Raw genomic sequence first — 27,576 nt, 5'->3', positions numbered from 1 at the left:
AATTTTTAATAATAAAATCCGTATCAATATAGAAGTCTTTTCATAATTGTATAATAATAATTATAAAATCCTAAAAATGTATAATAATAAATATAAAATCCTAACAATATGAAAATCTTTTCATAATTCTATAATGATTATTGTTATTGAATTAAAAATTTATATAATCAATATTAAAGTTTTTAATAATAAAATTCTAATCAATACAGAAGTCTTTCACTGTCCTAATGAATATTGAAGTCTTTAATAATAAAATTAATAGAAGTCTTTTGATAATAGTATAAGAATGACTATTAAATCTTAATCAATATGAAAGTGACCAAATTTTGGTGCTTTTGAATATTGAAGTCTTTAATAATAAAATTAATAGAAGTCTTTTGATAATAGTATAAGAATGACTATTAAATCCTAATCAATATGAAAGTGACCAAATTTTGGTACTTTTGGTATCGATGTTCCACTGAAACGTGGTTTCGCTTATTAATAAAAGGTATTGATATATTCCTTCATCAAATGGCGTTGATGGACCTGAGTGCTTGGTTGATATCAGTTATCACAGCAAATAAAAACAATCCATTCAACCAAAAATTGAATTATACTCTCTTATTATATGAAATTGACCTTGACATGAGTGCTTGGTTGATATCAGTTATCAGAGCAAACGAAACAGGCCGTTCAACCAAAAAAATAAAAAGATGGACATGATAAGTGTTTTGTGGACCACTTTTTAGAACTTTGGAGTAGATGCACGTATATTTTGCTGAACCATTTTCCAGAAATTTCCTCTTTTTTACGTTAAGTTGCCACAATTATGGTTGACGCCAAGTCAACACTTGCAGGAGGACTGTTGAATCACATAAATTTCTAAAACAAAATGAAGATAATAGTAATTTTTACACACGGTAATAAACTAATAATGACAAGATCCTTATCTCAGAGAGTCGCAGCATCAAGCCATTAGCTCATTCGGAAAGCAAGTAAGTAGCAGTAGCTTAGTACTAGTGCACTGATCCATGCAGAATCCACGGCAAATAATGTCGCTGTGTTTACGAATAGTTATCATAGCGCTGTTATCAGTAGCCAGCTGCTCCCTCAAAGTTCACAAATCTAACATTTCTTCTTCTTGCAATATGAATTTAAACATCAGCTGCCCTTTTTATCTTGAAGATCATCCGCAAAACTGCCGCAACTTCAGCTACCCACTCTCTTGCCATAACAATCGGACTTCTCTACCACTTCTCAGTACCGAATTCTATGTGGAGGCTATAAATTATGCCAATTCTTCTGTTCGGATAACTGACTCGGACATAGCCACGTGTTCCTCCTTTACTCTCATTCCTTACCGATACGATTCTGATAAATATTTTTACGTAAAGGATATTTTTTCTCCGCTTGGGGAGTATAATACTCCATTAACATTTATAGCCTGTTCAACTCCTGTGATCAATTCTTCAATATCAAAAAGATATAAACGCACGTCTGTGTGCTCATCATCATCAGTCACCTCGTATGTTGTCGTCGGATATATGGACTACTCAGAAGTGGAAAACAATTGCACAATTCGGAAGACGAGTTGGGTGTCATCTGCGTGGCCTGGTATTAATAAAACATCTTTCATGGACATTCACGATTTCACTTACGGCATAGAGCTTCCGTTCCGCTACTTTGCCTGCCTAGAGTGTTATGCTCCTCGATCGCCATATTGTCGTAGCATAGTAACTTGCGACCCCGGTGAGTAATTAACTTATTTCACTTTCTTCTACAAATCTGTTCTGTCTTTACAAGGATATATCCATTGGCGCATTTTATATCTTCGTATATATTTTTGTGAATTTAAATACAAGGTGTAATAGAAGCATTAAGGAAAATAAAATTTTGAAGCTACTAGCTGATAATTTATCAAAGTTCTGATGAGGCGCTAAATAGAATAAACTTAATCACTTTTTTATTCTATAGTTTCAAAAATCTGATGAGGCGCTAAATAGAATAAACTCTGTCACTTTTTTATTTTATAGTATCAAGATTCTAATGAGGTGATAACGCCAATCTCCGGTCCCGGTCCTTCCTCCGCCGTGACTGGTGGTTCCGTGGTGCAGCTGCTGGATGGGAGCCTACAAAACAACGCCGGCGGGGGGGTTTCGCCCCAAAGCGCCTCCGGCGTGAGAGTAAGCGTGGGTTTCGGAAGGATAAAGATTAGAGAAGGTGCTATCTATATGTGGTGGGTGAAGGTGGTGTGTGGTGGTTGCTGGTGGCTGAGAGTGTTTGGGTATATGCTAAGTGTAAGTGTGTGTATGAATGAGTGTAAAGAGAGTTAACCCCCAGACTCTTGATCCTCGGTCTATTTATAGGCCAAGGATTAGGGTTCGGGGGTGCGTACCTGGATCCTGGTCCTACACGTGTAGGGGTTGGATCCCCTACACGTGTCCAGGTGTCAGCGTAGAGGTAGTATTTTGGAATGTTCCCTGGCTTGTCCCTATCGCCAGTAGTTGACCGTTATATTTGTCTTCATCGTGTCAGTCTGTGGCTTGTGCAGTATTTGTCGGCTGGTACATGTTTGGATCCCGTTTGGGGGTATGCTTTAGGCTATACCCGGGTTCAATGTCATACCCGGGTGGTGTATCCTGGAGGGATCGAGGGGTCGACTGTGGTGTTGGTGGCTACCCGGGTGTGTCTTGATCGGGTTATACCTTATCAGGACCCGGGTGTGTCTTGACCGGGTTATACCCTATCATTTGCCCCCCACTCCCTTACATAGATTTTCTATGTGAGGGAGTAGAGTAGAGTTTTTCGCTTTTGCTTCCCCGATTGAGTGGATCCGGGTGTGGTTGGTGTTTATGTTTGCCCCCGGGCCCGGACGGATCCGGGTTAGAGCAGAATCTTTACTGATGTCCCTCCGTTTGGGTAGACCCGGGTGAGGTTAGAGATTTTGTTGTTGCTCCCCTGCCTGAGTAGACCCGGGTGAAAGGGCAGCTGTCCGGGTCCATAGGAAGTGAATCGATAGTTCTTGTGAGGGAATCCCGAGAGGTTTTTATTCACAGCTGTTCCTTTGTTTCGAAACTTGAACGGGCGCGCCTTTTGAGGAAGTGTAATGATGAATACGGCTGTAACAACTGCCGACGTCCAATAGAAAGTGGCCACGTGGCCTAGTGCTACGGCTATAAGTATAAGCCCCTGGTTTTACTTCTTCATTTTCACTTTCATTTGCATTTGCCTTATTTGCTTTCTTTTTCGGAAACTGCTTGCTCGTGTGCCAGTGTTTCGAGTGCCGTCGCCGTTCGGTTGTCTTCCTCCCGTTCATCCTCTTTAGTAAGTTCGCTTACTCTTCTTTATCTTCCGTTCTCGTAGCTTTTCGTCGAGTTTTTTGCATGTGACGTTCGTTAGACTCTTGTGCTTTGTTTGTTGATATGCGAGGGTTTTAATTTGTTTATGCTCGTGTTTTTTGATAACGCCAATCTCCGGTCCCGGTCCTTCCTCCGCCGTGACTGGTGGTTCCGTGGTGCAGCTGCTGGATGGGAGCCTACAAAACAACGCCGGCGGGGGGGTTTCGCCCCAAAGCGCCTCCGGCGTGAGAGTAAGCGTGGGTTTCGGAAGGATAAAGATTAGAGAAGGTGCTATCTATATGTGGTGGGTGAAGGTGGTGTGTGGTGGTTGCTGGTGGCTGAGAGTGTTTGGGTATATGCTAAGTGTAAGTGTGTGTATGAATGAGTGTAAAGAGAGTTTACCCCCAGACTCTTGATCCTCGGTCTATTTATAGGCCAAGGATTAGGGTTCGGGGGTGCGTACCTGGATCCTGGTCCTACACGTGTAGGGGTTGGATCCCCTACACGTGTCCAGGTGTCAGCGTAGAGGTAGTATTTTGGAATGTTCCCTGGCTTGTCCCTATCGCCAGTAGTTGACCGTTATATTTGTCTTCATCGTGTCAGTCTGTGGCTTGTGCAGTATTTGTCGGCTGGTACATGTTTGGATCCCGTTTGGGGGTATGCTTTAGGCTATACCCGGGTTCAATGTCATACCCGGGTGGTGTATCCTGGAGGGATCGAGGGGTCGACTGTGGTGTTGGTGGCTACCCGGGTGTGTCTTGATCGGGTTATACCTTATCAGGACCCGGGTGTGTCTTGACCGGGTTATACCCTATCATTTGCCCCCCACTCCCTTACATAGATTTTCTATGTGAGGGAGTAGAGTAGAGTTTTTCGCTTTTGCTTCCCCGATTGAGTGGATCCGGGTGTGGTTGGTGTTTATGTTTGCCCCCGGGCCCGGACGGATCCGGGTTAGAGCAGAATCTTTACTGATGTCCCTCCGTTTGGGTAGACCCGGGTGAGGTTAGAGATTTTGTTGTTGCTCCCCTGCCTGAGTAGACCCGGGTGAAAGGGCAGCTGTCCGGGTCCATAGGAAGTGAATCGATAGTTCTTCTGAGGGAATCCCGAGAGGTTTTTATTCACAGCTGTTCCTTTGTTTCGAAACTTGAACGGGCGCGCCTTTTGAGGAAGTGTAATGATGAATACGGCTGTAACAACTGCCGACGTCCAATAGAAAGTGGCCACGTGGCCTAGTGCTACGGCTATAAGTATAAGCCCCTGGTTTTACTTCTTCATTTTCACTTTCATTTGCATTTGCCTTATTTGCTTTCTTTTTCGGAAACTGCTTGCTCGTGTGCCAGTGTTTCGAGTGCCGTCGCCGTTCGGTTGTCTTCCTCCCGTTCATCCTCTTTAGTAAGTTCGCTTACTCTTCTTTATCTTCCGTTCTCGTAGCTTTTCGTCGAGTTTTTTGCATGTGACGTTCGTTAGACTCTTGTGCTTTGTTTGTTGATATGCGAGGGTTTTAATTTGTTTATGCTCGTGTTTTTTGCTGGGTTTTTCTGGGGATCGATGTATATGTATGTGGGTTTCGAGTGTATGATTGGGGGTTGATTTGTGTTTGATTGGTTTTGGGTTCTGATTCTGGGTTTGAGTTGAACAACGACCCTTGTGTTCTTGAGTTCTTGTATATGTATGAGTGTATGTATAGGTGGGGCTTTGGTTTTGATCTTGCTTGTGGTTTGAAATGGTTTTTAAAAACTGTTTGTGGCTTTTGAGTTTCTGGGGGTTTGAACTGAACCCGGGTATAATGTGTATGCCCGGGTTGGGTAGCTTTAGGGGGTGCTTGTTTTAGGTGTTTGTCGGTTGTGAATGTAGTTGCGAATAGTAGGTTTCCCGACCCGGGTGTATATGTCCGGCCCGGGTAGGCGTTTTGGGTTGCTTTGTTTCGTACTTAGGAGAATTTTGTTGTGCTGCAATTGTATATATAGAACCCATAGGATCCGGGTCCCCTTTTCTCATTGCAATTGTAGATAATATGGACCCGGGTACATGCTTTTTCTCATTGCTCGGTACTTGAAATTTCTTACGATGAGGTGCTTATAAGCTCGGGACTCGGGTAGGTCGTTTCAGGTTGAGGGAATCCGGGTAGTTCTCTTTTTCTTTTTGTACTTAAGTCGTTTCTTTTTGCCTTGGTGTTCTTCATATATGTTTAGGACAGGATCCGGACCTAGATAAAACTTGTAACGACTTGTGAATTCTTAAAACTGACCCGGGCTGCTTCTTTATTTAGGTCCATGGTCCGGATCCTTAGGCGGTCAAGACGAGAGATTATTGCTTGTTTGGCGGGCCCTGTGGAGTCCTCTAGTGACAGTGAGTCCGACGGTTCTCACGCTCTTGCGCATCGTGCCCGGGTTCGGATTTCTAAGCGGCCAAGGCAAGAGATTGTCCCTTATTCGGGAGTTCCCGGAGAGTTTTCTAGCGACACCGAGTGTGACGAGGTCCGGACTTTATCTCATCGTGCCCGGATTAAGATGGCAGAGCGCGAAATTGAGGAATCCGGGGTCGTTTCCGCGCGTCAGGATGTGGTGATATCGACCGGTCGACAAGTAATAATGACCCCGGAGGGCATGTGGGGAAATGGTAAGTCGTATTTTGTCACCAAAGGTCCACTGGTGGAGGAGAAGAGCTTCTATACCAATATGTCTGGTTTTTATAGGTTTAAGCATCCCAACGGTCGGCTGGGACCTTATAATAAAGAGGAGTTCGACGAGAGGTTTCGAGAGCTGTCCGGGGTCCGGGTCCCGTTCCCAGTAAAGAGTCACATAAAAGAACTGTCTCCGGATGTGGCTGATCGGATGATCCGGACAGCCTTTCAATTGCCTCCTGAGGTCGAATGGAGGTGGCCTGAACCCGGAGAAAAGATCTATCATCGTCCGGCCGATGGTTTCGTCCCAGTATGGATGGAGCATCTCCGATCCGGGTGGAATCCCCGATGGCACGTTTTCTTTAAACACTTATGTAAGTATGAGTGGAAGATCTCGCCGATGCAGCTGACTCCGAATGCGGTCAAGTGGATGACCTGGTTCCTGTGGGCGTGCAACAAGAAGAATTATTACCCGACATTGAAACTTTTCCACATGCTGTTTCAATTTAAGAAGTCTGGGGTAAGGCCTTTGTATGAGTTGCGCTTCCGCTCAAAGGAGTGTGGTTTGGGATCCGGGTTCCTAAGCCCGGTTATCCACCAAAGCTCGCTAAAGGGGTGGAACGGCGAGGTGATCATGCTGAAGGGCTTAGATTTGGCGTTTATGCCCTATATAGAAACAGATGACGAGAAGGTGAGGACGGACTTTGGTACGCCTGGAGCGACTGGGGAGTTTCGGGATCAGTTGGCCGAGTTCTGTAACTGCCTCGGGTTTCAACTGACCCGGGATACGTTTATGCGGCACGATCAACTGCACGAGGGTGGCTGTGAGTTGCATTTTTTGTCGTTATTTTTGTAGTGTTTTGTCCGGGTCCTTTTGTAATATGCATGCTCCTATCTTGTCCGGGTCCTCTTGCTCGTGATATGTATGTTCTTTATGATACTTTTACTGCAATATTTCTTTGTATTGACCCGGGTCCTTTGATTTTCTGCAGGTCTTCCTTATTTCGATCCGGGTCTTTGGAGAGTCATGTCTGCGAACGATTCCTTCGCTGCTGCCCTGCGCAATTTGGGAGGAATCCATGTCCTTCCCAAGCCACAGCCGAAGGATAAGTCGGCCAAGAAGAAGAGGGTTGTGAAGAGAGGGGAATCCGGGTCTTCCCGCCAGGAGACAGAGGGGACCGGACATTCAAGTGCTACCCCGGATCCGGAGGTTCCCATTGAGGACTCGGGGTTGGAGATGGATGCTGTGGAGGTGGAGAGTCCGGTCCATGAACCAAAGAAGAAGAAGAAAAGGACTGGTTCTTCTCAAAAGCAGGTGATCGATATGACGGACGAGGATCCGGTCAAGTCTGCGATGGAGGATGTGAATGTTGAGGGCGGTTCCCGACCGGCATATAAGTTTGGGAAATACCCGGTCAAGAAGGTGATCGGGTTGATGGCTGAGCTTCCATCTGATCAGGATTGGGAAGTGATGGAGGACCAGGGTCTCGAAGAGAACTTTAAAGATATAGGGGATCTGTGGGGTCAGGTAGTTTTCTAACCCGGATTCGATCTCCCTTTGTGCTGTACTTAGTTTTCCTTGTTTTTATGACTCTGGTTTTGCTGACCGGGTGTTAATGCTCTTTTGTTAGCTCGGAGGTCGGTTGGCCGGGTTTAACACCCACGCTTTGAACAGTCTGAAGAAGGAGAGGGAATTTTCTGCTGAGAACCTTGCCCGGGTTAAGAAGTTGGATAAGGATCTGGATGTTGAGAGATCAGCCCGGGAGGCCTTCGAGGCTAGCGTCGGCTCCAAGATTAAGGAGGCTGAGGTCAAGAAGGAGGCCGAGCTAGCTCAGAGGATCAAAGATGCTGAGACCCGGGCTGATAGCGCGGAGAAGAAAGTATCCGGGTTGGAGAATGAGGTGGCTGCTTTGAAGCAGGAGTTGCAGACCCGGAAAGCCCCTGCGGAGGTTATCGCCGACTTTCAGAAGTCGAAAGCTTACGCGGATGCCTTGGCCAAGGCTGCAGCTGCTGAAGTCATGCGCTGTTGGACTGTGGCCGAGAAGCACATCAAAACCGACCCGGGAGCCAATGCTCAGAGCTTTATTGACTTATATATTGATGTGAAGAACAAGGTCAATGCAGGTGGGGCGGAGCCCGAGCCTTATGTGGCCCCGGGTCAGGATGTGGACTCGGATTCTTCTGATGAGTCGGAACCTCTGGACGAAGAGACTCCTGCCAAAGATCCCCTTTCCGACAAATCTCCTGCTGATGACCAGCCTGCTGTTTAGATTTTTTCTGCCCTTTCTTTTAAAAAAACAATGTTTTGTATCGTTTGAATATGTTTGCCCGGGGTCCTTATAGTCCCGGGATCCTGAATGCTTTTGTTTATGCTTTTATCAAATATTCCTTTGCAACTTCTATTTTCCGATGCTTTTAATATACATTCTTGTCCGGGTCGACTGTACTCCGGGTTGATTGCTTAAGTATGTTTGTCTTAGAAATTTTTCCAAGTAAATGAACAGGTGGATCCGGGTAACGTATACTCGGGTTGATTGCTTAAATATTTTTGCACTTGGAGAATTCTTTCTAAGTAGATGAATAGACGGGCCCGGGCAACATCTACCCGGGTTGACTACCTAGACATGTTTGCACTTAGAGAATTTTTTCTAAGTAAATGATTGCATGGATGGACCCGGGTAAGTATTTCCCGGGTTGGCTGTTTTTTCTTAGCTTTTATACTTAGAAATTTTCCGAGTTAAATGGTTGCATGGATGGACCCGGGTAGATATTTCCCGGGTTGAATGTTTTCTTAGCTTTTATACTTAGAAATTTTCCAAGTTAAATGGTTGCATGGATGGACCCGGGTAGATATTTCCCGGGTTGAATGTTTTCTTAGCTTTTATACTTAGAAATTTTCCAAGTTAAATGGTTGCATGGATGGACCCGGGTAGATATTGGTATTGCTTGGTTGCCTTAGAAACTTTCTAAGTAAATAACAATATGGATTTATAGGTAGCAAAAGACTTCATTGATATTCAGATGATTACACAGCTTTAATAATCAAAAATACATGGTTGCTTTTAGGAGTACGTAGCTGTCTTCTAGGGTCTTTTCTTCCCGTCGGCTTTACTGATAGAATTTCCTCAACCTGAGGCCATGCCAGGTGTTAGATACCTCTGACCCGTCCATGTGTTCTAGTTTGTAGGTACCCGGCCTTAGGACTTCTTTGACCTTGTATGGGCCTTCCCACTTAGGCATCAGCTTGCCAGTGTTGGTTGGATCAGAGGCTTCGGTGTCTCGTAGGACCAGGTCTCCTATTTGAAAGTTTCTGACCCGGGACTTTTTGCTGAAGTGATCCCGGGATTTTTCCTTGTATTTTTCCATTCTTGCAACTGCCTGATCTCGGACCTCATCTACCAAGTCTAAGTTGACCCGGAGTCCTTCTTCATTCGCAATTTCATCAAAGTTGATCACTCTGTGGGAAGGTGACCCGACTTCGATTGGGAGCATTGCCTCTGTTCCATAGGCCAACTTGAAGGGAGTTTCCCCGGTGCTTGTCCGGGGACTGGTTCGGTATGACCAGAGAACATGTGGTAGTTCCTCCGGCCACTTGCTCTTGCTTTCTTCCAACCTTTTTTCAATTCCCCTCAAGAGGATCCGGTTAGTGACTTCTACCTGGCCATTCCCTTGAGGGTAGGCGACTGAAGACTTCTTGTGTTTGATGCCTCTTTCAGCCAGGTAGCTTTCGAAGTCCGACCCTATGAACTGGGGTCCATTGTCTGAAACCAGGACTCTTGGCAGACCGAATCTCATCAGGATGTTGTCCATGAATCGGATGACATCTTGCTGGTTGATTGTTCGCATCGCTTTGGCTTCGACCCACTTTGTCATATAGTCGATGGAGACTAGCAAGTATCTGAGGTCTCCTTTGGCCCGGGGAAAAGGTCCCATGATGTCTATCCCCAAAACAGCAAAGGGGATTGGAGATAAAACTGAAGAAGGTAGGACAGGGCTTACCCGGGGCACGTTGCTGAACAGCTGACAGTTCTTGCATTTTTTCACAAATTCCATTGCATCCTGGTGGATAGTTGGCCAGTAGTATCCTTGCCGGATGATTTTATATGCCAGGCCTTTTGCTGACATGTGATCTCCACAGATCCCTTCGTGAACTTCTCTCAGACAATATTCGGCTTCCTCCGGACCTATGCATTTTAGGATTGGGGATGAGTAGGTCCGGCGGAAGAGTGTCCCTTCTTCGACGAAAAATTTGGCCGCCTTAGCCTTCAGCCGTTGTGCTTTCCCCTTGTCTTCGGGTAACTCTCCCTTCTCTATGTAGTTGATTAGGGGAGTCATCCAGGTAGGGTCGTTGTTGATTTCAAAGATTTCTTCATGCTCTATCGTCGGCTTGTGCAATTCTTCAAAATAGACTGAGCTATCTAGATCCGCTGAATTTTGGACCAACCTGGAGAGGTTGTCTGCTTCAGCGTTTTCTTCCCTGTTGACTTGCAAGATCCTGCACCCGGGGATCAGAGTAAGGTAGCTTTTCACCAAGGCTTGATACTTGGTCAGGATCGGGTCTTTGGCAAGGTATTCTCCATTGGTCTGTCTGACCACGATCTGGGAATCACTGTAGATGGTGAGATTTCGGATAGACAGGGTCCTGACTAACTTTAACCCTGCTAGAAGGGCTTCGTATTCCGCTTGGGTGTTGGTTGCTGCGAAACCGAAGGAGATTGCTGTTTTGATGGTGAACCCATCCGGGCTCTTCAGGATTAGTCCGGCTCCTGACCTTTCGGTTGTTGAGGAGCCGTCAACATGGAGTATCCAAGACTCCGGGTTGGGTTCTACTGGAGTTTCCGGTTCGGTTTCCATAGGAGTTGACTGGTTTTCTGGGAAGTTGCATTCTACCACGAAATCTGCTAGGACCTGGGCTTTGACTGCTGTCCGGGGTAGGAATGTTAGGCTGAACTGGCTAAGCTCGATTGCCCAGTTCACCAGTCTCCCGGATATGTCTGGTTTGTGAATGATTTTCCTTAACGGTTGGTCTGTGACAATCCTGATCTCTCTTCCTTGAAAGTAGTGTCTGAGTTTCCTGGATGCGGTGATCAGTGCAAATGCAAATTTTTCTAAGTTGGGGTATCTGGTCTCCGCATCTTTGAGGACTTGGCTGACATAGTAGACAGGCTTCTGTTGCCCGGCTTCCTCCCGGATCAAGGCTGCCCCGACGGCCAAGGGACCGGCAGACAGGTATAGGTAGAGAGGTTCTCCGGGTAAGGCTTTTGTCAGGATTGGGGGTTTGGACAGATATGCTTTGATTTCATCAAGGGCTCTTTGGCAGTCCGGGCTCCATTCTAATAATTTCTGATTTTTTGCCCCTTTTAACAATTCAAAGAACGGTAGACATCTTTCAGCGAGTTTGGAGACAAACCTTCGAAGTGCTGCTAAGGACCCTGCTAGCTTCTGAACTTCCCTTTGAGTCCGGGGTGGTTGCATTTCTTGCACAGCTTTGATCTTCTCCGGGTTGGCCTCGATACCCCGATTGCTTACCATAAAACCCAAAAACTTTCCAGCTTCAACTCCAAAGGTGCACTTATCCGGGTTGAGCTTTAGCTTAGTTCTTCTCATGTTCTCAAAACATTCCCTGAGATCTGAAATGTGCCCCGGGACTGATGTGGATTTGGAGATGATGTCGTCGACGTAGCATTCCAAGTTTCTTCCAAGTTGATCTTTGAAAATTTCATTCATTGCTTTCTGGTATGTGGACCCGGCGTTTCTTAACCCGAAAGGCATAAGTTTGTAGGCATAGACTGCCCGATGGGTTATGAAAGCTGTTTTGGCTATGTCTGCTGGGTTCATCTTAACCTGGTTGTACCCGGAGAAGGCGTCCATAAAGCTTAACATCAGGTGTCCTGATGTAGCATCAATCAGCTGATCGATGCTTGGCAGAGGATAAGGGTCCTTGGGGCACGCTGCATTCAGATCTGTGTAGTCGACGCACATTCTCCATTTGCCGTTTGCTTTCTTAACCATGACTACGTTGGCGAGCCATTCAGGGTATTTGATCTCACATATGATATCCGCCTTCATTAATTTGCCCACTTCCTCATCTATTGCCCTCTGCCTCTCCGGGGCGAAATTTCTTCGTTTTTGTTTAACAGGCTTCTTCTTGGGATCGACGTTAAGGCTGTGCATTGCTAGTGACTCATCCAACCCGGGCATGTCGTCCGGGCTCCAGGCAAAAACATCTGCATAGCTCCGGAGTAGTTGGATGAGTTCCTCCTTAAAAACAGTATCCAGGCCTTTTCCAATTTTAACTTTCCTTGTCGGGCTGTCTTTTTCGATCAGGACCGACTCGGTCTCGACCGCGGCTTCGACCTTGGTTAGTTCTTGCGCCGAGATCATTTGCTGGATCCGGGCGTCAGTGTTCTTTTCCACAAAATCTTGCGCTGAGCTCATGTTTGCTTTCTGGTTGCTTTGTCCAGGACCAGGATTGGCTGCTCCCAGGCTTTGACTGCCCGGGTCTAGGTCGATGACCTGGACTTCACCTTTGGGGTTTGCTTTCTGGTAAGGCCAATGCTTCTTGTTGCTTTTCTGCTTTTGGAAGACCGTTGCCTTTCTTTTGTTGTCCAGGTGTGTTTCCGCCATGACTAAGGCTTGGCTGTAACACACCCCGGCTGTTGCCGAATCTCCTCTGACTTCTCCTACCCCGAACGGGGTTGGGAATTTGAACTTTAGGTGCGGGATGGAAGTAATAGCTTCGATCTTGTTCAGACCTGGGCGGCCGATGATCACGTTGTAAGGGGAGGGTGTATCCGTCACATAGAATTTGATGGTGTGGGTGACTTGGTTCGGGAGAGTTCCGAATCGGACCGGGAGATAAAGTGTGCCAAGGACCGGGACAATGCTGTTCCCGAATCCATATAAAGGATCCTCCCTGTAGTCGTTCATCCGGATGCTTCCTAGTTCCATCCGATCCATGGTGTGTTTGAACAGAATGTTGGCTGAAGAGCCGTTGTCTACCAGGATCCTCCTCACTTCATTTTCGGCCATGTCAAGGGTTACCACTAAGGCTTGATTGTGACCCCGGGTAACACCCTCGAAGTCCTTGCTGCTGAAGGAAATGACTTGTTCAGGGAAGGCCTGGATGGACATGACTTCTTGACAGGAGTCCGGGCTGGGAGGAGGGGAACAGGATCCGCCCAGTACCACGTTGACAATGTTCTTTTGTTTCCCCGATCCCTCTCCCTTGTTTGCTGTGTTCCGGGCTATGTATTGCCCCATGTTGCCTTTGCTGATTTGCTCTTCAATGAAATATTTGAGGGATATGCAGTTTTCTGTTTTGTGACCGTGGGTGCCATGATAGTCACAATGTCTGTTAGCAGGTCTGCTCTCTGGAGGAGTCTGCATAGGTTTTGGTGGGTAGTAGAAGGGTTTGTCTCTGATTTCTTTGAGTATGTCCTCTCGGGATCTGTTTAGGGGGGTCCATTCGGGCTCTGGTTTTGGTTCCCTGGTTGCTTTGTTTGGACCGGGGTCACTCCTGGACCCGGATCCCTGTTGGCTGGTCCTCTTGGAACCTGATTGCTGGATGAAGTTTGTCTGTCTGTCGGGTTTGAATTTTTTGTCCTGGTGGTATTCTTTCCGGGGTCTATCTTCGACTTGTTTTCCTTTCGAACTGCCCTGTCGGGTCATCCTCATTGCTTGGAGTACATCTGTCTCCTTAATGAATTTTGCGGCCATGGCATAGGCAGCTGCCAGGCTTTGGGGCTCTTTGTTGATCAATTCGACCACATATCTCTCATTTTGTTCCGGGTCCAGGTTCCTCCGGAATATGCTCAGAGCCTCACGCTCATCCAGGTTGGAAATTTTGTTGATTGCTTCCTGGAAACGTTTCATGTAGTCCGAGAGTGCCTCATTGTCATATTGGCGAACCGTTTCCAGGTGACACATATGGAGTTCGTGTGTCTTGTTTGCTCGAAACCTTCTGAGGAAGGCTTCCCTGAAATCTTTCCAGGACCCGATGCTCCGGGAGGGGATCCGGCTGAACCATCTCTGTGCCCCTCCCTTGAATGTGGAAGCGAAGAAACGGCACTTGGTCAGATCATTGTAGTAGTAGATCTGGGCTATCTGTTCGAAGTAGTGCAGGTGTTCTTCCGGGTCTCCCAGTCCATTGAAGGATTCAAAGTTGTAGTGTTTCATGCCCTTTTGTCGGGGTATGGATTCCAAGGAGTGGCTGAAGGGAGTCAGGGTTCCCCCAATTTCAAGCCCGGCATCATTTCCGATTTTCCGGTTGAGTTCATTGATCATGTCTCTGAGGTTGGTTTGCCCCGGTCTCTCATCCTCGTCATCAGAGATGAGCTCGGGTGTTGTTTCCTTCCGGTAGCGCTTGGACCGGGATCCTTTTATCAATTTCTCTTCTTCGAGTTGCATCCGGATGGCAATTTTTTGTTCAAGTTTTTCCTCTTCCTCTTTTCGGATCTGTTCTTTTCTTTCAGCTAAGATTCTTAGCCGGGTTTCCTCACTATCCTTCAGTTTCTTTTTCTTGGCTTTGTCTCCGATCCGGTCGAAGACGGAACCCCGGGATTGACGGCTGTTCCCGGAGTCCTCGGATTCACCGATGTCCTCAAGTCTGCGGTTGCTTTCCCGGCGATCATGGTACTGCCGGATGGCTTCAGCCAACTCTACATTGGTGAGTTGGGACAGGTGGAGGGTGGTGACCGGGACATCGGTGTACTTGTACTGGTTTGCTTCGATCGTGACTCGTGCATCATTGGGGTTGATTGTTTGGTTCTCTTCCGGGTTCACATGTGTGAAAAGAGGTCCTGAGGCATGATCCTGGTTCGGGTTGTCCTGGTCTGTCTGAGGGTTGTCCGGGTTCTGGGGAAGACCCAGGTGGGAGCGTGTTCTTTTTGTCATGGTTTCGAGAACTCACACAGGGTGTATGGTTGCTGTTTTTGTGGTAGTGCCCACAAATAGTATAGATAGTGACAGGATGACAAAAATAGTGTGTACAGGTAGTCAACTTACTATTTTCAGAAATACTATAAGTGGTTAAGTGACAAAATGTGACCAGGTGTGAGACAAAAAGATTTTATGTGCTACAGACAAGATTAGGGTTTTGCTCAGGCAGGGTTTGCTATCATGCACACATCCAGTGTTATGAAAAGCGCAAATCGGCTCTTGGCGGTGAAAGGACCTTCTAGCGCTTAAGCGGTAAAGCGGACGCTTAAGCGGAATCTTAAGCGGGCCAATAAGCGGATTAATAAAATATAATTAAATATTTAATTTTAATATTAATATATTCAAAAATAATGTTATATTGTGGTAAGAATTTAAATTTTTAAAAATATATATATATATATTAATTTTTTAATATAATTATAGTTATATTATATAAAAAATATTTTAAAACTGAAAAATTAGCAAGTCAAAATCATTTTGACCGCTTAAGTACCGCTTAATCCGCTTAACGACCGCTTAATCCGCTTAATAGTCCGTTTAATTTTCAAAAACGCTTAAGAACCCGCTTAATACAAAATCGAGGCGTTTTAGGGCCGATTCCGCTTAGGCGGCCGCTTAAGCGGCCGCTTAATGCGCTTTTTAAAACACTGCACACATCAAGAAAAACCATGGCTGAAGGTTTTGAGGAGCTGGGTGTTTTACGAAAGCTTACTGGTGTGATTTGGACCCCCGTTTCGGGGGTTTGTTGAAGAAGATGAGTCCAGTGGCACCGTGACCACAGGACAGAGGACACCTTCCCCTCCTTCTAGCGCCAAATGATAACGCCAATCTCCGGTCCCGGTCCTTCCTCCGCCGTGACTGGTGGTTCCGTGGTGCAGCTGCTGGATGGGAGCCTACAAAACAACGCCGGCGGGGGGGTTTCGCCCCAAAGCGCCTCCGGCGTGAGAGTAAGCGTGGGTTTCGGAAGGATAAAGATTAGAGAAGGTGCTATCTATATGTGGTGGGTGAAGGTGGTGTGTGGTGGTTGCTGGTGGCTGAGAGTGTTTGGGTATATGCTAAGTGTAAGTGTGTGTATGAATGAGTGTAAAGAGAGTTAACCCCCAGACTCTTGATCCTCGGTCTATTTATAGGCCAAGGATTAGGGTTCGGGGGTGCGTACCTGGATCCTGGTCCTACACGTGTAGGGGTTGGATCCCCTACACGTGTCCAGGTGTCAGCGTAGAGGTAGTATTTTGGAATGTTCCCTGGCTTGTCCCTATCGCCAGTAGTTGACCGTTATATTTGTCTTCATCGTGTCAGTCTGTGGCTTGTGCAGTATTTGTCGGCTGGTACATGTTTGGATCCCGTTTGGGGGTATGCTTTAGGCTATACCCGGGTTCAATGTCATACCCGGGTGGTGTATCCTGGAGGGATCGAGGGGTCGACTGTGGTGTTGGTGGCTACCCGGGTGTGTCTTGATCGGGTTATACCTTATCAGGACCCGGGTGTGTCTTGACCGGGTTATACCCTATCATTTTTTGCTGGGTTTTTCTGGGGATCGATGTATATGTATGTGGGTTTCGAGTGTATGATTGGGGGTTGATTTGTGTTTGATTGGTTTTGGGTTCTGATTCTGGGTTTGAGTTGAACAACGACCCTTGTGTTCTTGAGTTCTTGTATATGTATGAGTGTATGTATAGGTGGGGCTTTGGTTTTGATCTTGCTTGTGGTTTGAAATGGTTTTTAAAAACTGTTTGTGGCTTTTGAGTTTCTGGGGGTTTGAACTGAACCCGGGTATAATGTGTATGCCCGGGTTGGGTAGCTTTAGGGGGTGCTTGTTTTAGGTGTTTGTCGGTTGTGAATGTAGTTGCGAATAGTAGGTTTCCCGACCCGGGTGTATATGTCCGGCCCGGGTAGGCGTTTTGGGTTGCTTTGTTTCGTACTTAGGAGAATTTTGTTGTGCTGCAATTGTATATATAGAACCCATAGGATCCGGGTCCCCTTTTCTCATTGCAATTGTAGATAATATGGACCCGGGTACATGCTTTTTCTCATTGCTCGGTACTTGAAATTTCTTACGATGAGGTGCTTATAAGCTCGGGACTCGGGTAGGTCGTTTCAGGTTGAGGGAATCCGGGTAGTTCTCTTTTTCTTTTTGTACTTAAGTCGTTTCTTTTTGCCTTGGTGTTCTTCATATATGTTTAGGACAGGATCCGGACCTAGATAAAACTTGTAACGACTTGTGAATTCTTAAAACTGACCCGGGCTGCTTCTTTATTTAGGTCCATGGTCCGGATCCTTAGGCGGTCAAGACGAGAGATTATTGCTTGTTTGGCGGGCCCTGTGGAGTCCTCTAGTGACAGTGAGTCCGACGGTTCTCACGCTCTTGCGCATCGTGCCCGGGTTCGGATTTCTAAGCGGCCAAGGCAAGAGATTGTCCCTTATTCGGGAGTTCCCGGAGAGTTTTCTAGCGACACCGAGTGTGACGAGGTCCGGACTTTATCTCATCGTGCCCGGATTAAGATGGCAGAGCGCGAAATTGAGGAATCCGGGGTCGTTTCCGCGCGTCAGGATGTGGTGATATCGACCGGTCGACAAGTAATAATGACCCCGGAGGGCATGTGGGGAAATGGTAAGTCGTATTTTGTCACCAAAGGTCCACTGGTGGAGGAGAAGAGCTTCTATACCAATATGTCTGGTTTTTATAGGTTTAAGCATCCCAACGGTCGGCTGGGACCTTATAATAAAGAGGAGTTCGACGAGAGGTTTCGAGAGCTGTCCGGGGTCCGGGTCCCGTTCCCAGTAAAGAGTCACATAAAAGAACTGTCTCCGGATGTGGCTGATCGGATGATCCGGACAGCCTTTCAATTGCCTCCTGAGGTCGAATGGAGGTGGCCTGAACCCGGAGAAAAGATCTATCATCGTCCGGCCGATGGTTTCGTCCCAGTATGGATGGAGCATCTCCGATCCGGGTGGAATCCCCGATGGCACGTTTTCTTTAAACACTTATGTAAGTATGAGTGGAAGATCTCGCCGATGCAGCTGACTCCGAATGCGGTCAAGTGGATGACCTGGTTCCTGTGGGCGTGCAACAAGAAGAATTATTACCCGACATTGAAACTTTTCCACATGCTGTTTCAATTTAAGAAGTCTGGGGTAAGGCCTTTGTATGAGTTGCGCTTCCGCTCAAAGGAGTGTGGTTTGGGATCCGGGTTCCTAAGCCCGGTTATCCACCAAAGCTCGCTAAAGGGGTGGAACGGCGAGGTGATCATGCTGAAGGGCTTAGATTTGGCGTTTATGCCCTATATAGAAACAGATGACGAGAAGGTGAGGACGGACTTTGGTACGCCTGGAGCGACTGGGGAGTTTCGGGATCAGTTGGCCGAGTTCGGTAACTGCCTCGGGTTTCAACTGACCCGGGATACGTTTATGCGGCACGATCAACTGCACGAGGGTGGCTGTGAGTTGCATTTTTTGTCGTTATTTTTGTAGTGTTTTGTCCGGGTCCTTTTGTAATATGCATGCTCCTATCTTGTCCGGGTCCTCTTGCTCGTGATATGTATGTTCTTTATGATACTTTTACTGCAATATTTCTTTGTATTGACCCGGGTCCTTTGATTTTCTGCAGGTCTTCCTTATTTCGATCCGGGTCTTTGGAGAGTCATGTCTGCGAACGATTCCTTCGCTGCTGCCCTGCGCAATTTGGGAGGAATCCATGTCCTTCCCAAGCCACAGCCGAAGGATAAGTCGGCCAAGAAGAAGAGGGTTGTGAAGAGAGGGGAATCCGGGTCTTCCCGCCAGGAGACAGAGGGGACCGGACATTCAAGTGCTACCCCGGATCCGGAGGTTCCCATTGAGGACTCGGGGTTGGAGATGGATGCTGTGGAGGTGGAGAGTCCGGTCCATGAACCAAAGAAGAAGAAGAAAAGGACTGGTTCTTCTCAAAAGCAGGTGATCGATATGACGGACGAGGATCCGGTCAAGTCTGCGATGGAGGTTGTGAATGTTGAGGGCGGTTCCCGACCGGCATATAAGTTTGGGAAATACCCGGTCAAGAAGGTGATCGGGTTGATGGCTGAGCTTCCATCTGATCAGGATTGGGAAGTGATGGAGGACCAGGGTCTCGAAGAGAACTTTAAAGATATAGGGGATCTGTGGGGTCAGGTAGTTTTCTAACCCGGATTCGATCTCCCTTTGTGCTGTACTTAGTTTTCCTTGTTTTTATGACTCTGGTTTTGCTGACCGGGTGTTAATGCTCTTTTGTTAGCTCGGAGGTCGGTTGGCCGGGTTTAACACCCACGCTTTGAACAGTCTGAAGAAGGAGAGGGAATTTTCTGCTGAGAACCTTGCCCGGGTTAAGAAGTTGGATAAGGATCTGGATGTTGAGAGATCAGCCCGGGAGGCCTTAGAGGCTAGCGTCGGCTCCAAGATTAAGGAGGCTGAGGTCAAGAAGGAGGCCGAGCTAGCTCAGAGGATCAAAGATGCTGAGACCCGGGCTGATAGCGCGGAGAAGAAAGTATCCGGGTTGGAGAATGAGGTGGCTGCTTTGAAGCAGGAGTTGCAGACCCGGAAAGCCCCTGCGGAGGTTCTCGCCGACTTTCAGAAGTCGAAAGCTTACGCGGATGCCTTGGCCAAGGCTGCAGCTGCTGAAGTCATGCGCTGTTGGACTGTGGCCGAGAAGCACATCAAAACCGACCCGGGAGCCAATGCTCAGAGCTTTATTGACTTATATATTGATGTGAAGAACAAGGTCAATGCAGGTGGGGCGGAGCCCGAGCCTTATGTGGCCCCGGGTCAGGATGTGGACTCGGATTCTTCTGATGAGTCGGAACCTCTGGACGAAGAGACTCCTGCCAAAGATCCCCTTTCCGACAAATCTCCTGCTGATGACCAGCCTGCTGTTTAGATTTTTTCTGCCCTTTCTTTTAAAAAAACAATGTTTTGTATCGTTTGAATATGTTTGCCCGGGGTCCTTATAGTCCCGGGATCCTGAATGCTTTTGTTTATGCTTTTATCAAATATTCCTTTGCAACTTCTATTTTCCGATGCTTTTAATATACATTCTTGTCCGGGTCGACTGTACTCCGGGTTGATTGCTTAAGTATGTTTGTCTTAGAAATTTTTCCAAGTAAATGAACAGGTGGATCCGGGTAACGTATACTCGGGTTGATTGCTTAAATATTTTTGCACTTGGAGAATTCTTTCTAAGTAGATGAATAGACGGGCCCGGGCAACATCTACCCGGGTTGACTACCTAGACATGTTTGCACTTAGAGAATTTTTTCTAAGTAAATGATTGCATGGATGGACCCGGGTAAGTATTTCCCGGGTTGGCTGTTTTTTCTTAGCTTTTATACTTAGAAATTTTCCGAGTTAAATGGTTGCATGGATGGACCCGGGTAGATATTTCCCGGGTTGAATGTTTTCTTAGCTTTTATACTTAGAAATTTTCCAAGTTAAATGGTTGCATGGATGGACCCGGGTAGATATTTCCCGGGTTGAATGTTTTCTTAGCTTTTATACTTAGAAATTTTCCAAGTTAAATGGTTGCATGGATGGACCCGGGTAGATATTGGTATTGCTTGGTTGCCTTAGAAACTTTCTAAGTAAATAACAATATGGATTTATAGGTAGCAAAAGACTTCATTGATATTCAGATGATTACACAGCTTTAATAATCAAAAATACATGGTTGCTTTTAGGAGTACGTAGCTGTCTTCTAGGGTCTTTTCTTCCCGTCGGCTTTACTGATAGAATTTCCTCAACCTGAGGCCATGCCAGGTGTTAGATACCTCTGACCCGTCCATGTGTTCTAGTTTGTAGGTACCCGGCCTTAGGACTTCTTTGACCTTGTATGGGCCTTCCCACTTAGGCATCAGCTTGCCAGTGTTGGTTGGATCAGAGGCTTCGGTGTCTCGTAGGACCAGGTCTCCTATTTGAAAGTTTCCGACCCGGGACTTTTTGCTGAAGTGATCCCGGGATTTTTCCTTGTATTTTTCCATTCTTGCAACTGCCTGATCTCGGACCTCATCTACCAAGTCTAAGTTGACCCGGAGTCCTTCTTCATTCGCAATTTCATCAAAGTTGATCACTCTGTGGGAAGGTGACCCGACTTTGATTGGGAGCATTGCCTCTGTTCCATAGGCCAACTTGAAGGGAGTTTCTCCGGTGCTTGTCCGGGGACTGGTTCGGTATGACCAGAGAACATGTGGTAGTTCCTCCGGCCACTTGCTCTTGCTTTCTTCCAACCTTTTTTCAATTCCCCTCAAGAGGATCCGGTTAGTGACTTCTACCTGGCCATTCCCTTGAGGGTAGGCGACTGAAGACTTCTTGTGTTTGATGCCTCTTTCAGCCAGGTAGCTTTCGAAGTCCGACCCTATGAACTGGGGTCCATTGTCTGAAACCAGGACTCTTGGCAGACCGAATCTCATCAGGATGTTGTCCATGAATCGGATGACATCTTGCTGGTTGATTGTTCGCATCGCTTTGGCTTCGACCCACTTTGTCATATAGTCGATGGAGACTAGCAAGTATCTGAGGTCTCCTTTGGCCCGGGGAAAAGGTCCCATGATGTCTATCCCCCAAACAGCAAAGGGGATTGGAGATAAAACTGAAGAAGGTAGGACAGGGCTTACCCGGGGCACGTTGCTGAACAGCTGACAGTTCTTGCATTTTTTCACAAATTCCATTGCATCCTGGTGGATAGTTGGCCAGTAGTATCCTTGCCGGATGATTTTATATGCCAGGCCTTTTGCTGACATGTGATCTCCACAGATCCCTTCGTGAACTTCTCTCAGACAATATTCGGCTTCCTCCGGACCTATGCATTTTAGGATTGGGGATGAGTAGGTCCGGCGGAAGAGTGTCCCTTCTTCGACGAAAAATTTGGCCGCCTTAGCCTTCAGCCGTTGTGCTTTCCCCTTGTCTTCGGGTAACTCTCCCTTCTCTATGTAGTTGATTAGGGGAGTCATCCAGGTAGGGTCGTTGTTGATTTCAAAGATTTCTTCATGCTCTATCGTCGGCTTGTGCAATTCTTCAAAATAGACTGAGCTATCTAGATCCGCTGAATTTTGGACCAACCTGGAGAGGTTGTCTGCTTCAGCGTTTTCTTCCCTGTTGACTTGCAAGATCCTGCACCCGGGGATCAGAGTAAGGTAGCTTTTCACCAAGGCTTGATACTTGGTCAGGATCGGGTCTTTGGCAAGGTATTCTCCATTGGTCTGTCTGACCACGATCTGGGAATCACTGTAGATGGTGAGATTTCGGATAGACAGGGTCCGGACTAACTTTAACCCTGCTAGAAGGGCTTCGTATTCCGCTTGGTTGTTGGTTGCTGCGAAACCGAAGGAGATTGCTGTTTTGATGGTGAACCCATCCGGGCTCTTCAGGATTAGTCCGGCTCCTGACCTTTCGGTTGTTGAGGAGCCGTCAACATGGAGTATCCAAGACTCCGGGTTGGGTTCTACTGGAGTTTCCGGTTCGGTTTCCATAGGAGTTGACTGGTTTTCTGGGAAGTTGCATTCTACCACGAAATCTGCTAGGACCTGGGCTTTGACTGCTGTCCGGGGTAGGAATGTTAGGCTGAACTGGCTAAGCTCGATTGCCCAGTTCACCAGTCTCCCGGATATGTCTGGTTTGTGAATGATTTTCCTTAACGGTTGGTCTGTGACAATCCTGATCTCTCTTCCTTGAAAGTAGTGTCTGAGTTTCCTGGATGCGGTGATCAGTGCAAATGCAAATTTTTCTAAGTTGGGGTATCTGGTCTCCGCATCTTTGAGGACTTGGCTGACATAGTAGACAGGCTTCTGTTGCCCGGCTTCCTCCCGGATCAAGGCTGCCCCGACGGCCAAGGGACCGGCAGACAGGTATAGGTAGAGAGGTTCTCCGGGTAAGGCTTTTGTCAGGATTGGGGGTTTGGACAGATATGCTTTGATTTCATCAAGGGCTCTTTGGCAGTCCGGGCTCCATTCTACTAATTTCTGATTTTTTGCCCCTTTTAACAATTCAAAGAACGGTAGACATCTTTCAGCGAGTTTGGAGACAAACCTTCGAAGTGCTGCTAAGGACCCTGCTAGCTTCTGAACTTCCCTTTGAGTCCGGGGTGGTTGCATTTCTTGCACAGCTTTGATCTTCTCCGGGTTGGCCTCGATACCCCGATTGCTTACCATAAAACCCAAAAACTTTCCAGCTTCAACTCCAAAGGTGCACTTATCCGGGTTGAGCTTTAGCTTAGTTCTTCTCATGTTCTCAAAACATTCCCTGAGATCTGAAATGTGCCCCGGGACTGATGTGGATTTGGAGATGATGTCGTCGACGTAGCATTCCAAGTTTCTTCCAAGTTGATCTTTGAAAATTTCATTCATTGCTTTCTGGTATGTGGACCCGGCGTTTCTTAACCCGAAAGGCATAAGTTTGTAGGCATAGACTGCCCGATGGGTTATGAAAGCTGTTTTGGCTATGTCTGCTGGGTTCATCTTAACCTGGTTGTACCCGGAGAAGGCGTCCATAAAGCTTAACATCAGGTGTCCTGATGTAGCATCAATCAGCTGATCGATGCTTGGCAGAGGATAAGGGTCCTTGGGGCACGCTGCATTCAGATCTGTGTAGTCGACGCACATTCTCCATTTGCCGTTTGCTTTCTTAACCATGACTACGTTGGCGAGCCATTCAGGGTATTTGATCTCACATATGATATCCGCCTTCATTAATTTGCCCACTTCCTCATCTATTGCCCTCTGCCTCTTCGGGGCGAAATTTCTTCGTTTTTGTTTAACAGGCTTCTTCTTGGGATCGACGTCAAGGCTGTGCATTGCTAGTGACTCATCCAACCCGGGCATGTCGTCCGGGCTCCAGGCAAAAACATCTTGCGCCGAGATCATTTGCTGGATCCGGGCGTCAGTGTTCTTTTCCACAAAATCTTGCGCTGAGCTCATGTTTGCTTTCTGGTTGCTTTGTCCAGGACCAGGATTGGCTGCTCCCAGGCTTTGACTGCCCGGGTCTAGGTCGATGACCTGGACTTCACCTTTGGGGTTTGCTTTCTGGTAAGGCCGATGCTTCTTGTTGCTTTTCTGCTTTTGGAAGACCGTTGCCTTTCTTTTGTTGTCCTGGTGTGTTTCCGCCATGACTAAGGCTTGGCTGTAACACACCCCGGCTGTTGCCGAATCTCCTCTGACTTCTCCTACCCCGAACGGGGTTGGGAATTTGAACTTTAGGTGCGGGATGGAAGTAATAGCTTCGATCTTGTTCAGACCTGGGCGGCCGATGATCACGTTGTAAGGGGAGGGTGTATCCGTCACATAGAATTTGATGGTGTGGGTGACTTGGTTCGGGAGAGTTCCGAATCGGACCGGGAGATAAAGTGTGCCAAGGACCGGGACAATGCTGTTCCCGAATCCATATAAAGGATCCTCCCTGTAGTCGTTCATCCGGATGCTTCCTAGTTCCATCCGATCCATGGTGTGTTTGAACAGAATGTTGGCTGAAGAGCCGTTGTCTACCAGGATCCTCCTCACTTCATTTTCGGCCATGTCAAGGGTTACCACTAAGGCTTGATTGTGACCCCGGGTAACACCCTCGAAGTCCTTGCTGCTGAAGGAAATGACTTGTTCAGGGAAGGCCTGGATGGACATGACTTCTTGACAGGAGTCCGGGCTGGGAGGAGGGGAACAGGATCCGCCCAGTACCACGTTGACAATGTTCTTTTGTTTCCCCGATCCCTCTCCCTTGTTTGCTGTGTTGCGGGCTATGTATTGCCCCATGTTGCCTTTGCTGATTTGCTCTTCAATGAAATATTTGAGGGATATGCAGTTTTCTGTTTTGTGACCGTGGGTGCCATGATAGTCACAATGTCTGTTAGCAGGTCTGCTCTCTGGAGGAGTCTGCATAGGTTTTGGTGGGTAGTAGAAGGGTTTGTCTCTGATTTCTTTGAGTATGTCCTCTCGGGATCTGTTTAGGGGGGTCCATTCGGGCTCTGGTTTTGGTTCCCTGGTTGCTTTGTTTGGACCGGGGTCACTCCTGGACCCGGATCCCTGTTGGCTGGTCCTCTTGGAACCTGATTGCTGGATGAAGTTTGTCTGTCTGTCGGGTTTGAATTTTTTGTCCTGGTGGTATTCTTTCCGGGGTCTATCTTCGACTTGTTTTCCTTTCGAACTGCCCTGTCGGGTCATCCTCATTGCTTGGAGTACATCTGTCTCCTTAATGAATTTTGCGGCCATGGCATAGGCAGCTGCCAGGCTTTGGGGCTCTTTGTTGATCAATTCGACCACATATCTCTCATTTTGTTCCGGGTCCAGGTTCCTCCGGAATATGCTCAGAGCCTCACGCTCATCCAGGTTGGAAATTTTGTTGATTGCTTCCTGGAAACGTTTCATGTAGTCCGAGAGTGCCTCATTGTCATATTGGCGAACCGTTTCCAGGTGACACATATGGAGTTCGTGTGTCTTGTTTGCTCGAAACCTTCTGAGGAAGGCTTCCCTGAAATCTTTCCAGGACCCGATGCTCCGGGAGGGGATCCGGCTGAACCATCTCTGTGCCCCTCCCTTGAATGTGGAAGCGAAGAAACGGCACTTGGTCAGATCATTGTAGTAGTAGATCTGGGCTATCTGTTCGAAGTAGTGCAGGTGTTCTTCCGGGTCTCCCAGTCCATTGAAGGATTCAAAGTTGTAGTGTTTCATGCCCTTTTGTCGGGGTATGGATTCCAAGGAGTGGCTGAAGGGAGTCAGGGTTCCCCCAATTTCAAGCCCGGCATCATTTCCGATTTTCCGGTTGAGTTCATTGATCATGTCTCTGAGGTTGGTTTGCCCCGGTCTCTCATCCTCGTCATCAGAGATGAGCTCGGGTGTTGTTTCCTTCCGGTAGCGCTTGGACCGGGATCCTTTTATCAATTTCTCTTCTTCGAGTTGCATCCGGATGGCAATTTTTTGTTCAAGTTTTTCCTCTTCCTCTTTTCGGATCTGTTCTTTTCTTTCAGCTAAGATTCTTAGCCGGGTTTCCTCACTATCCTTCAGTTTCTTTTTCTTGGCTTTGTCTCCGATCCGGTCGAAGACGGAACCCCGGGATTGACGGCTGTTCCCGGAGTCCTCGGATTCGCCGATGTCCTCAAGTCTGCGGTTGCTTTCCCGGCGATCATGGTACTGCCGGATGGCTTCAGCCAACTCTACATTGGTGAGTTGGGACAGGTGGAGGGTGGTGACCGGGACATCGGTGTACTTGTACTGGTTTGCTTCGATCGTGACTCGTGCATCATTGGGGTTGATTGTTTGGTTCTCTTCCGGGTTCACATGTGTGAAAAGAGGTCCTGAGGCATGATCCTGGTTCGGGTTGTCCTGGTCTGTCTGAGGGTTGTCCGGGTTCTGGGGAAGACCCAGGTGGGAGCGTGTTCTTTTTGTCATGGTTTCGAGAACTCACACAGGGTGTATGGTTGCTGTTTTTGTGGTAGTGCCCACAAATAGTATAGATAGTGACAGGATGACAAAAATAGTGTGTACAGGTAGTCAACTTACTATTTTCAGAAATACTATAAGTGGTTAAGTGACAAAATGTGACCAGGTGTGAGACAAAAAGATTTTATGTGCTACAGACAAGATTAGGGTTTTGCTCAGGCAGGGTTTGCTATCATGCACACATCAAGAAAAACCATGGCTGAAGGTTTTGAGGAGCTGGGTGTTTTACGAAAGCTTACTGGTGTGATTTGGACCCCCGTTTCGGGGGTTTGTTGAAGAAGATGAGTCCAGTGGCACCGTGACCACAGGACAGAGGACACCTTCCCCTCCTTCTAGCGCCAAATGATAACGCCAATCTCCGGTCCCGGTCCTTCCTCCGCCGTGACTGGTGGTTCCGTGGTGCAGCTGCTGGATGGGAGCCTACAAAACAACGCCGGCGGGGGGGTTTCGCCCCAAAGCGCCTCCGGCGTGAGAGTAAGCGTGGGTTTCGGAAGGATAAAGATTAGAGAAGGTGCTATCTATATGTGGTGGGTGAAGGTGGTGTGTGGTGGTTGCTGGTGGCTGAGAGTGTTTGGGTATATGCTAAGTGTAAGTGTGTGTATGAATGAGTGTAAAGAGAGTTAACCCCCAGACTCTTGATCCTCGGTCTATTTATAGGCCAAGGATTAGGGTTCGGGGGTGCGTACCTGGATCCTGGTCCTACACGTGTAGGGGTTGGATCCCCTACACGTGTCCAGGTGTCAGCGTAGAGGTAGTATTTTGGAATGTTCCCTGGCTTGTCCCTATCGCCAGTAGTTGACCGTTATATTTGTCTTCATCGTGTCAGTCTGTGGCTTGTGCAGTATTTGTCGGCTGGTACATGTTTGGATCCCGTTTGGGGGTATGCTTTAGGCTATACCCGGGTTCAATGTCATACCCGGGTGGTGTATCCTGGAGGGATCGAGGGGTCGACTGTGGTGTTGGTGGCTACCCGGGTGTGTCTTGATCGGGTTATACCTTATCAGGACCCGGGTGTGTCTTGACCGGGTTATACCCTATCATGAGGCGCTAATTAGGATAAATTCTGTCACTAGTTTATCAATGAGAAAGTTACCTGCCGCCGTGCCTCCTTATTTAAGGAACTGTGATTCGTGTCATAAAAGTATGCACCCAGTCTGCCTAAAATTTGGAGTTGGCTTAACAGCTTTCTATCTTTTGCAGAAACATGGCTCGATGACGTTTATTTGAGTTTGGGTGAGCAATCCAATCATTTTGGCTACTCTTCTTGAACCAA

At 47.4% G+C, this 27,576-nt stretch overlaps 2 protein-coding genes across 3 annotated transcripts in view; both read left to right on the top strand.

Moving 5' to 3' along the window:
* The first annotated feature begins 830 nt into the window (after positions 1-830).
* The window catches only part of LOC108194081 (rust resistance kinase Lr10-like), a 31,813-nt gene continuing 5,067 nt past the window's right edge, over positions 831-27,576 (top strand). The window contains exons 1-3 of one of the 2 annotated variants that reach the window (XM_064081087.1): positions 831-1,731; positions 6,936-7,471; positions 7,575-8,351. In XM_064081087.1, coding sequence (XP_063937157.1) covers positions 1,014-1,731; positions 6,936-7,471; positions 7,575-8,213 — 1,893 coding nt within the window. In that variant the 5' untranslated portion in view covers positions 831-1,013 and the 3' untranslated portion in view covers positions 8,214-8,351. Of the gene's footprint in view, positions 1,732-6,935; positions 7,472-7,574; positions 8,352-27,503; positions 27,537-27,576 lie in introns of those variants that run through there. The other variant, XM_064081086.1, reaches the window with a different exon arrangement.
* LOC135147752 (uncharacterized) lies at positions 18,522-27,476 on the top strand. The gene is made up of 2 exons (XM_064081088.1): positions 18,522-19,026; positions 19,130-27,476. Exons 1-2 carry the CDS (start codon positions 18,526-18,528, stop codon positions 19,766-19,768), a joined length of 1,140 nt encoding a protein of 379 aa, XP_063937158.1. The 5' UTR covers positions 18,522-18,525; the 3' UTR covers positions 19,769-27,476.

Source organism: Daucus carota, chromosome 7 (assembly GCF_001625215.2).
Source record: "Daucus carota subsp. sativus chromosome 7, DH1 v3.0, whole genome shotgun sequence".
NCBI classification, from domain to species: domain Eukaryota; kingdom Viridiplantae; phylum Streptophyta; class Magnoliopsida; order Apiales; family Apiaceae; genus Daucus; species Daucus carota.
Note: the sequence above shows the minus strand (reverse complement) of the source record. Positions and strands in the feature narration are given on the sequence as shown.